Genomic DNA, 12,012 nt, shown 5'->3' on the forward strand with positions numbered 1-12,012 from the left:
CCCCACAGGATAAGGTCACACAGACAGAACAAGCCTGGAGGCAGGGAGCTGATCTCAGGTGTGCAAGTGCCATGGCGCAGCAGATGGAAGGAGTCCAGCATCTTCCAGGGGCCACCTGACCACAAGCAGTGGATTCTCCCCCATCCCTTGGGACACCCCACTGCTGGCTCAAGGCCTCCACAATCCCAATGGTCACCAACTAAATCAGAGAGCCAGCAACCCCTGATGAGCGAGGCTGTCTTTTTGCAGCATCTCAGAGGGTTTAAAAAGAAGCAAACACACAGAGGGTGCAGGAAGGGGTCTTGTGCCCCTGCGTTTCCTAACCCGGCACAGCCCATCTGGAGGAAGGACGTGACGCCAGGCGACCAGGGTTTTTGTAGGCCTCTGCGGGCTGTTCTGCTCTCGGGCCTGAAGCCATAAAGTCCTGTCACCCGCTTCCTGAGCACGCCCAAGATGTGCTGGGGATGCTTGAGAGGTTGGTAGTGTCGAGAACTTCAGCCCAGGGCTTCCAACCACAGTGTGTCTACACCACCCTGGGGCTGGATCCGAAGCAGCTGAGTAGACACAGGTTTTATCATTATGCCCATTTTACAAGGGAAAAAGCGAAGCCCCAGAGAGGGGCTTGTCCGCATCACACAGCCGGTTAGAGCTAGAATCTTGGTCCTCTGCTCATCCCACCACATTACACCTCCTCCCAGGAAAAGGGGTCTCCTCACTCCGCCCCCCTCACCCTGTCCGCATGGCCCTGGCCGTCCGCACTCCCCAGGGCCAGCTCCAGCATCGTTGTGTGAGCGCTCAGTTCACACCGAGGACAGAAATAACCCATGACCTCATCTCGCTGGGCCTCCGTCCTCATGAGCTTTCTTTCAGGAATTTTGTGCTGCTGCTACCAGGCCCCGGCACATTCACGCAGGAATCACACTGTTGTTCCTCCTCTGTTGTTGGTTATGGCTGAGCGGTTCCCGGAACCCTCCCGCCCAGAGGAGGGGTGAGAGGGCCCTGCTTACTCACGGCTGAGGGGAGACTAAGAGGAAACAGATGCGGGCAGCTGTGATCGCGCAGCCCAGCAGCAACCTCGCTGCTCCCTGCTCCTGGCTCTGGTCACAGAGACCTGGCTGGTGTGTCATGGAGATCGAGGCTGCCCGGTGCCCTTGGAGGCTCCTCCCCTGGCCCCACCGAGGCACAGCACAAGCTAGATGGTCCCTGAGCCTGGCCTTCCCCTCCAGAACCCCCAGTTCCCACAGGGACCCAGGATCCTTCCGGGGGGCTGCCTGGAAGTCCCCAGTGGGGCCAGCGCTGGACTGACCTTCTCTCTTCCTTCCATTCCATCCACACTTCACCCACTGAGTTTTCTCAGGGAGAGAAACAGAGTCAATTTTTTATCCATCTATGAATCTGCTCGTTTATTCTCTAACTCAACAGATGGTTCTGGAGTCTCTGCCACCCCTAAGACGTACTGGACATTGTTCTGAGACTGACAGCTGTGAGTGCTCCCTCCCTGCCTTTCAGATGCTCGCCTTTCGCCCCACCCTGCCTGCCGCGGGAATCTCCTGCCCGTCTCTGACGGGCAGTGGGTGGGCATCGGTTGATGTCCAAGTGTTTCTTGTGACTGGAAGCTTCTGCCCAGCAGGCAGCTGCCAGGAGTGAGCAGGAATCCTAACCTCATTTCCTCTGTGTGTACGTTCTGAATTTGCTCCAGAAGCCACAGACTCCTGTTCCTAACGGTTCTTCAAGCATTTGAAGTCAGCGGCCATGGCTAAGCACTTCCATGTCTACTCCAGTCCCCTCTTTATCCTGACATCCTTCCTCCTGCTGCACCAGGGTCCCATCCGTCCAGTCCTGGAAGCAGCACAGACCTAGGGTGGCCAGGGCACTTCTGCAGGAGTACAGCCCCATCCCATGTACCTGGGGCGGGATCCGTACCTGTCAGCCCTCCTTCTCCATAGGATGTCCTAAAAGAGTTGATGTTTGAGCCTGAGTAGAGAGTTTTCATTTTATCACATTGTAAAATGCTACCTGGATGCCCTGTCCATCCTTCCCATTGTGAGACCTTGTGGTTCCCAATCTTCAGACTCATGGGAGTCTCCAGGCTGACCCGGTCTCCAGTCATGGGTGTTAATCAGCCATCAGAAGTTCAGAAACCCTACTCCTTGGCAATCTTGAGGCTGGCTGACTCCGCCCTGGGTCCCTAACTGGGGGCCCAGCTCCCTAACTGGACTCCATGCTGTTCCAGGTCTGTCCCTAGCTCCCTTTCTTTCCACTTCTCCTCTCCTCTTCTCGTCATCACTCTCAGTGTGAATTCCTCCATCCTATGACCTGAGGACCATCAGCAATCGGGTGGTTCCTGAGTCAGAGACACTCACGGTTTGGTGGCAAATATTCTGACTCTCTGCAGATACAGCAGCTTCTGGTCACAAGAAATGATTAGGCATCGACCAGAGGACCACCAGTCAGAGGTCTGGCGGGGGAATCCCCACCACTCCTGGGCATGGCTACTGCCCGCCGCCTGCCTGGCCCCTTACTCCCTCCCTCAGCCCCCAGCCCTCGCATCCTTGGGTTTCTAGCTCCTTCATCTGGGCTCTGCCTACGTTTTCCTTCTACCCGGGATGTGGTGTCATCCTGGCTCCTGACTCACTTGCGGGGTGGATGTGGGCCTGTCCACTGCACCAAGTGGGGACCAGGCTCTGGGGTCCCCCCGCAAGGTGCCCCCTTGCTGGTCTGTGAGCCCCTGAGGTGGAACCAGCACTGTACCCCATCGTGCATGTCCTCAGGTCCTAGCAGGCCCTCCCGTGTGTGAGCTCAGTCCCCAGTTATGAACTGAAGCCAGCTACTTACCAGGTGATGCCACTTCCCTGGGGCCTCTCCCCTTGATGCCTTTCTGTGCCCTCAGCTCTGAGGACCTGCCTTGGACCCTTGTCCAGGTGCTCAGCCCTCCCCTGCTCCTCTCAGCTCCTTCCACACGACCTGCTTCTCCGGGCCATGCTCTGCCTGGCCCTGAACTATCCCCAGGCAGGTCCCTGTGGTCCCGGATACTGAGCCTGTCTCCTTTCATGTCCCCTGTGTCACTGCTTCATACATCTCAATTTCCCCACCACGTTCGGGTGTTGGAGTTCCAGGGTCTAGAAACTTGGGCCTGGCCCAGGCTGTATCTGTAGAGAGCAAGCCAAGCCAGCCTCTTATTCTGACAATGATCCTGATTCCAATGATTAGATCAGGCCCAGTTTTAGCCTGTTGAGATCTTTGGCTCCAGTCTCGGATGTGTTTACTGTCCCTCCCAGCTGCACCTCAGTTGGAGTCGGCTCGCTGTCCTCTCTGGGTGTGTGTTGGTCGCTGATGGAAACGCTCTTGGGCCCGGGCCAGGTGGAAAGCCCTGCACAGTCCCCATGTGCTATCCTCAGGTCATCTCCTTGCTGCGTCCTTGACAGCAAACACTAGCCTGCTCGCCGCCTCAGAGCTCGTCTGTGATCACACAGGTCAGAGGTGTCATCTCTTATGGGAATGTCCACTGCACCAGGACCCACAGGACGACACTGAGCACTTCAAAAATAACGACTGTGATAACAGAGGTTTCTGGAACCTGGCATTAGTTTCTGCACTAGTTTTTAGGGCCACTTTAACAAACCACAAAGGGAGGCACTGCTCAATCAAACAGAAATGCACCATCTCATAGTCTGGAGGCCAAAACACCAGACCTGAGACCCAGGTGTTCTGGGCTGTGCCCCCCCAACCCAGAGGCTCTAGGGGAGAACTTCCCGCCTCTTCCAGACCCCGATGTTCTGGCAAATCCTTTTCTTCCTTGGCCCGTGGCCACGTCACCCCCATCTCTACCTCCGTTGTCACATGGTGTCCTCCTGTGTCCCAATGTCCTCGTGTTGTAAGGACACCAGTCATTAGATTGGAGCCCACCTCCTCCAGGGCAACCCCATCCTAGCTTGACCGCATCTGCAAAGACCCTACTTCCAAATCAGGTCACACACACAGGTTCCAGGAGGATGCGAATTTATGGGGATGGGGTTCAGCCTGCAGCACCTCGGCCTCGTGTGGCTGTGCTCCATCCTTCTTCCCCCTCTTCCTTTAGACGCACACTTTCCCCATCCCCACAAACTGATGATTTGCTCAGGTCTCTATGGGTTCCTAAGAATTTCTGGACTGTCCGCCATTCCCCCGATTTTTCTTTCCGGTTTTATCATCACCTGTCCCCTTTGTCCCGTGGGAGCTGGCCAGGATCCTCCCCTCCATGCCGCCTCCCTCAGTCCCTCTGCACGATGGGGCCGTGGAGTTCTTCCCGCTGGAGCATCTCTCTGACTTCCATCACCTATGGAACACATTCCCCGCCTCCCCGCGCAGCCTCCGCTCCAGCTCCGCCCAGTCATTTGTCTCTTCACACCATCAGCCCTCATGCTGCTGTCCTTTCTGTGACATCTCCTCCACCGACGATGCTCTCCCCACATGTCGTGATCCAGTCAGCTCTGTACCATCTCCTCGAGAAGCCCTCCCTGATTCTCTCCTTTGGAAGAAATCTCTTCTCCTGAACCTCGTGGTCAAGGGCTCCTCAGAACACGTGTCGTGACTTGTGGTTCTTTTCTCCTAAGCAACCAGGAAGGTGGAATCACTGTCTTCTTCACTCGTGTATTCCTGAAATGCTAAGCAGAGCAGGACTCGTGTCATAAAGGTTTGACAGTAGATGGATGATAAACTGCTGAACAGATGAAGAAATGCATTCAAAGCAGCTTTACTGACACGTAGGATGAGAGGTCAAAACCTCCACTTTCTGGCCACAGGAACGAGCAAACTGTAAACAAAGAAAATGAACTGGGAAACTGATGACTGACTATTCCTTAAGAAGTCTTTAAGGGAAACTGGGTTATAAATTTTCCTTTGGAATTTGAGATAAGATCAATTTAGTTCCTAGAGCCCCGATTTTTTTGTGCAACTTTTTTTTATTCGAATGATGACTTTTACACCAATTAGCTGAGCAAAAGCAAGACATCTTACCTTAAACAAGACACGTGCATCCTTTGAGTCAAGTTTGTTTTCTCTCTGTACATCAGAAATTGATACTGTCTACGAGGTGATAAATGGACAGTTGTCATAAAACAGGCTTTCAGAAGTGTAAACAGCGATCAAAGATCATTGCCCATCCTGGTGACAGTTCCCTCCCCCGCCCTGTCCTTGCAGACCCCTGCAGAAGGCCCCGGAACCGGACAGCAGCATGGTTTGCTCTCTGTGGGGCCTGATGTTCGTCTGCCCCTCAATGGCCCCCAACCTGACGGGGACCAGGTATAGAATGCCAGTCCCTCAGCGATGCTCCCCCGCCAGACTCCAAGGTGGCTTAGCGCTAACTCCACGCAGCCTTCTTAACATTCTTTAGTGAACAAGGACCTTTCTACTGCTGCACACATCAATGTCCAGGTGCCCCAGTGCCATCTGCTCAGAACCAGCCTGTGCAGCTGACCCCACATCTCCTCTTCTGTCCACCATCCACCCTGGCCTCGGGCGATGTCTCACCTCCTCCTCCCTCTGTCCACTTTCTCCTCCACCCTCTGTCCACCTCCCCAGATGTGTGAGTTCTGGGGAGAGGCAGGGAGGCTGACTGTTGCCGCTATTTTTACTTCTCGAGTCTTTATTCTGCACAACCTATGCATCAGACTGCCCCACTAATTGAGCCTATGGAAGCTGATTATAGGTTGTTCATGCCATTGGGAAAATGAGTGCCAAATGGACTTGGCCTTGTGCTGGGTGTCCGCAGGGAGAGGCCATCCTAGGGAGCCCAGACCGAGCACATGAACTGGGATTTGGATGAAAATAATTCTCTCCATCCTATTTCTCCATCATCTAATGGCATAAATGAAATGTATTGACTTCCTTTACATTAAATATCATTTATTTTGTACATGGTAAATTAATTCATCCATATAATAACTCCATTACTATACAGACTCATTATTTCCACCCCGTTATTCTTTTGTGTCTCATTGATTGTTACTTATTTGGTTTAGAAAGACCACTCTCACTTTGGATAATGTGAAACATATTTAAAGCATAGAACTCACATTCTTTCTCTTAAGCAAAAAGGGGAGTTCCAGCCAATCTTGCTGGTTTTATTTATAGCATTTTCTTTTCTAAGAGAGGACAGGAAAAGTGAGTGCCTGCCTCCATCTCCTCTGGCTCCTCCTCTGTGGTCCCCCCGCTGGAGAGGCTGGAGCCAGCAGGGGCGGCGTCAGCGCGAGGGGCTGGATGTGGACCCCTGTGCCAGGTGCTCAGAGCAAATGCGCGATCAGAGGAGGAATTGTGTCATTGCTTCGAGGGAATGAATTAAACGTGCTTCCTCCTGTGTCTGATTGACAGCCCCACACAGTGAGGAGCGGTATAAAGGAGCGGCTGCTGCCTGGAGGCCAGTGCTCGCCTGCAGAGCCGGCAGAGTCTCCCCAGAGCCAGAGACCTCGTCCTCCCTGGTCGCGATTCCCAGCTTGAAATCAGCCATCGTGACAGCTTTTTCACCTACCAGGCAAGAACTTTCTTTTCTTTAATTTACTAAATCATTTCATTGTACTTTAAAGTTCAGAAAAGACTGTTTAGATTTCTAACAGGGGAGAAGGATAATGCAAAACAGATCTATAATTTAAGGTGGGGGGTATGTCTCTGACTGCCCAAAACAGCATCGTGTCTTCACATTGCACTCGTCCTACTTAATTGAAGAATGGCTGAGGCAGCAGCGAGGAAATCCGTTTCAGCATGTTAATTGCAGGGCTATGCTAGGACCTCCCTCGGTGTTTGCGCCAGTCAGGGTTCTTGTTATTTTTATGAATGTACCTGCCTGGGAACTGGGGCAAAGGCTTACGTTTTCAGCCACTGAATAACAAGTTTCCACATTAAAGTTTGGTTTTGAGCAGGGACCATGAGGAAGGAATTAGAAAAAAAATTTTCCCGAGAATGTGAAAAAATCATCTGAGAAATTATAGAGACTCCAATTCTAAACATGGTTTATAGCTAAAAAGTACTTTTGAACATTATTTATGAATAATATATAATAAACCTATGAAAAATGCTGTGACTGCCATAGAATATAACTGTTCTTAAAAGTTTGGGGATAATTTGCATATGAAAAGAAAGCTGATGATTAGCATGACTTCTCCTAAAAGGAAGTCAGGTTTGTTGCCAGGGGATGGGGAGGCTGAGGGCAGTCTGAGGAGGACAGAAACTAATCAAGTCACTCTTGATGGAGGTAAGGAGATAGCCCTCAGCAAAGTTATTTTCTGCTTTGATTGCAGAAATAAAAAGAGTTCTACAAGACCTTTATAAGTTCTAATGACATTCTGTTGCAGAAAGTCTTTGGAAAAGAATATAACCATAAACATACACTATAAATATGTGAAAGTAGACTACATGTTAATGGGAGGGCGTGTGTCCGTGTATCTGTAGAATGTATTATATGATATGATACGTAGTAAGTACTACAGTCTAATAACATTATATCCGTTGTATGTATTATATGAATCACACGCAACAAGTATTGCAGTCTAGCAACATTGTATCCCTAATGTGTATTGCACGATGTGATATGTAATAGGTATTGCAGCCTAATGATATCGATGATGTAAGGCTGTAGCAACCATGCCAGCGATTCCCGATCCTGCTGTTTTCTTTTTTGTTGTCCCGATCCTATGAGATAAGGTGGGACCCTCACGTTCAGGTGACAAGTGGCAGAGCACTGATACTCTGTGACATTCTACTGTTGCAGAAATCAGAGGATTTGATTTTGTTAGAGACAGAGTTCAATTTACTCTGTTTAAGCTCATACTCAGGAGGCTGAGCATCTAGAACTTTGATATTAATATTTTGGACAGAGGTCACCTTTGCCAGAGGCAGCCATCACCCGCTGTCTGTAGGGGACAGACGGGACACATCTGGTGGATGGTGAAAAGACACAGGGAAAGCACTCCAGATGTGCTCACCCACCGTTTATTTTAAGGCCACTTATGGAGTGCTTACTGAGTGCCAAGTGCTATTCTGTCACAAGCGTTTCCTCCTGGAATGTAATCTTCTTAGGAATCCTATTAACAGCATCCTTACTATCAGTCCTGCACTGGAAGGTCATGGAGCAACGATTCTCGATGCACGGCCATATGTAGTGTGTTAACAAATACCTGTGTGGTCGCAGTGCTAAGTGAGGCCTTAGGAATATTCACTTGCTTAATTTATTTCTCATAATAACACTATGAGGTGGATATTTTAAACAACTATTTTTCATTCTACAGATGAGGACACTGAGACATGGAGAGGTTAGCTAAGCTGCCCTAGGTTGCACAGCTGGTGCCTGAGGGAGCGCAGCTTTGAGTCTGGCTGGTCTGGGGCTTGTCTGCTGTGCCCAGCTGCCTCTGCAACGTACTACTTGACAACAACCAAGCTCCTGGGCATGTCTGTGGGTCGATCGTGTAGGGCAGGAGTCTGGACTCCAGAGGGAGCCTGAGGGTCCTGCGAGGCACTCCCTTCCTCTGGGGAATGTGTCTGCTGCCTCCTAGGAAGATTCAAGTCCCAGTGACCAAATATTTCTGCAGACGGAGACTTCACGGATTTCTTCAACTCTGAGAAGTCAGCCACCGTTGGCATCCTAAAGAGGGGGAGAATGAGGGTCTCAGTTTTGGCTTTGACTCACAGCAGCATGCGGCCTGTTGCTGGGTGGGGCCTCGGTGCCCCACATGCTCATTCAGGAGATGAGGAAGCTGAGACCAAGGGGACGCACCAAGGTGGAGCAGGGGTTAAAAGTGGAGCGGGCTTCTAGCCAGGTCTCCTGACTTCTGGTCCAGCGTCTGCTGAACCGTGCCAATTGAAAATCCCCAAGAATGGAAAAACAGGCCTGCAGGAAAATAGAAAAGCAGAGCAAAAATGATTACTAAGTAAAATGCTATGATTTTCTGGTTATAGACACCAAATCAAGTTTATTTCTAAGCCATTTATACAGTTATTACTTATTCTATTTAAGTTACAGCACAGCTTTTTTTTTCTTGGCTATTTACACAAAATGCCTCCATGGATTATTTTCACTATGCTAATATTTTTCTAAACTCAGACTTCCTGGGTTTAAGTCCTGGCTACCCCTCTCCTCAGCAGCATTGGTCTGAGTGAGCACTTAACTTTTCCCATCCTCTATTTGTCCATCTGTAAAATGGGGGTGATAATAATAGCATTTATCTCCTGGGTCATTATAAGGATTAAGTGATATGAATATGTAAACTGTGATTAGCACAGTGCTTGTCAACAAATACTACTCCAATAAATACTAACTATACTTAAAAGATTCCCATTTGAGAAGCAAATTTCATATCTAGATTTTACTTCCTATAAATCCATTTGTTTCTGATTTTTATACACAAACTGTTTGTAATGGGTCATGTGAGTAAAAATTTCAGTCTACACTAAGAGTTGCAGCTGTGTGTTCATAACTGACAAGAGTCTGATTTACCCACAGGGCATCAGCGGCAGAGGGGCGGGATGCTGTGGACGCTGCTCCTGCTGGCTCTGTGGGCCTCGTCCAGCACTCAAGGTGAGTATGGGCCACACCTCCCGTTATCTGCACTTCTAGGATGTGGCTAAAGGATGAGGGGCAGACAAAACAAAGTTTGTGGTTGGCATGTCTAACCTGTTAGAACTTTCTTAACCTCATTTTAAATAAATATTTATTTACTTTTGAGTCCATAGAATATGAAATGATTTATTTTTGGAAAATCCAGGTATTAGATAAAAACATCTTTCCACCTAGAGATCCGACATTTTGCTGAGCACATTTTAGGCTTTTTTCCATATGCTATATCTACAACACCAGGAGGATTTGGTGTTTTATAACTTATTTTCTTCCCATCTTTTTCCTACTTAAAAACATATCATAAATATTTTCCCATGTGCTTATTTTCTTACAACATGATTTTTAATGACTGTATAATATTTCATCAGGAGACAAACCTTAATTTTTTTAGACCAATTCTCATTTACATTATTACTTTATTTCCACTGGTACAAAGGATCTCACAAAGAATACTGCTGTGAATAAATCTTTATCAGCATTCGTGATCACATCTTTAGGATAAATTCCAAATGTAAAATTGTGAGTCAAAGGTTTTAGTTATTTGAAGGAATTTTGATATTTCAAAATAGTTCTACTGAAGGTGGAACGATTCAGACTTCAATCAGAACACAGTATTCTAATGTTTTAATTTGCCAATATTAGATGAAAAGTTACACTTTGCTTAAAACTTCTGTTCACCAAAGTTTCAAATTATTTAAAATGTTACAATTTTGGTGAGGTGCGATAACTGTTTTTAGCAGTAGTTTAAACGGTGACTCAAAACCTTTCAATTATAGGCTTGAGACCCATCGTTGAATCAGATCCTTGCCTGTAGCGTGAATTACAAGTGGAAGAATGAATTTCTACCAAAAAAAAAGACGGATATGATCATCGTTTATTTAAACCCGATGATCTCAATTAAAAAGAGCAAATAATTCAATTGCATCCTGAAAATGCATCAATAGCAAGGCTAAAGACCAGTTTCTTTTGTAGGATATTTTTCTGGGCAGTTGAATGGTAGAGAGAGGGTTGCACTTAAGCCTTGATATGGCGTGGGAGAACAGGATAGAGCAGGCAGCCTCAGAGTCCTGGTCTGGGACAAAATGTGGAGCAGGTGCTGGTGTGTAACTCTGGGCATGCTTCCTTCCTTGAGAAAGTCTTGCTGTGGAAAGTGTCAGCTGCTCTAAACAAAGTGCTCAGTGACGTGGTTGGTTTACCTTCTGCCGCACGCTCCCTGACCAGTCAAGGATGGACGCTAGCCCTGTGGACCAGCAGCTGCTTCAGGGACCACACTTTGAGTAACAGCACAGGGAGCGAGGAGAGCAGTTTCACATAAAATACAGCATTAGCGCCCCCCCCCCCCCGCCCCCACCGCCCCGTGAAAGAGAAAGGAAATAATGGAACATTGAGTGGCCCCATTAATTTGCTCGCACATAAAGTCACGGGTGGCCACTCTGAGTATGAGATCGCCTCTCCCAGCTGCTGTTTGCCCTGCTTGCTGGTAACGTCCCTGCTCTGTTCCCTTGGGCAGCTGGTGACCAGGACGAGGACTCTACCTTCGACCTTTTCAGCGTCAGCAACATAAACCGGAAGACCATCGGGGCCAAGCAGTTCCGGGGGCCTGACCCCAGCGTGCCAGCCTATCGTTTCGTCCGGTTTGACTATATTCCACCGGTGAGTGCAGATTATCTCAGCAAGATGGCCAAGATCATGCGGCAAAAAGAGGGCTTCTTCCTCATGGCCACCCTGAAGCAGGACCGCAAGTCCAGGGGTACGCTCCTGGCTCTGGAGGGCCCCGGCCCCTCCCAGAGGCAGTTTGAGATCGTCTCCAACGGCCCAGCGGACACCCTGGACCTCACCTACTGGATAGATGGCGCCCAGCACGTCATCTCCCTGGAGGACGTGGGCCTTGCTGACTCCCAGTGGAAGAACATCACCGTGCAGGTGACAGGCGAGACCTACAGCTTGTACGTGGGCTGTGACCTGATCGACAGCTTCACTCTGGACGAGCCCTTCTATGAGCAGCTGAAAACGGAAAAGAGCAGGATGTACGTGGCCAAAGGCTCTGTTCGAGAGAGTCACTTCAGGGTACGTACGGCAGCATCAGGGCTGAGTGCAAGAAGAAGCTTTGCTGAGAAGTGACCATGGGTATCTCTTAATGTAATGCTTGTGTTGGAGTAGGTCAGGTTTGGCCTTGGAGAAGAACACCACTCAGGCACACACATGTAGACTTGCACACATAAACCACACATGCACACTCACATGTGTACAGGCACACACAGACACACACACACGTGCACTCACGCATATGCACACAACACACACTCATGTACATAAATGCCATGCATACACACATGCGTGCTCATGCATCCGCACACAAACGCTACCCACGTGTGCACACATTTACACAATGCACACAGATGCATACTCATGCTCACACACTTGCACAC

General features: G+C 49.2%; 1 protein-coding gene across 2 annotated transcripts in view; it reads left to right on the forward strand.

Moving 5' to 3' along the window:
• Positions 1-6,118: 6,118 nt before the first annotated feature.
• The window catches only part of THBS2 (thrombospondin 2), a 32,645-nt gene continuing 26,751 nt past the window's right edge, over positions 6,119-12,012 (forward strand). The window contains exons 1-3 of one of the 2 annotated variants that reach the window (XM_070603248.1): positions 6,119-6,508; positions 9,470-9,544; positions 11,094-11,650. In XM_070603248.1, the coding sequence (XP_070459349.1) occupies positions 9,493-9,544; positions 11,094-11,650 (609 nt within the window). In that variant the 5' untranslated portion in view covers positions 6,119-6,508; positions 9,470-9,492. The remainder of the gene's footprint in view (positions 6,509-9,469; positions 9,545-11,093; positions 11,651-12,012) is intronic. The other variant, XM_070603249.1, reaches the window with a different exon arrangement.

Source organism: Equus przewalskii, chromosome 32 (genome assembly GCF_037783145.1).
Source record: "Equus przewalskii isolate Varuska chromosome 32, EquPr2, whole genome shotgun sequence".
NCBI lineage: Eukaryota > Metazoa > Chordata > Mammalia > Perissodactyla > Equidae > Equus > Equus przewalskii.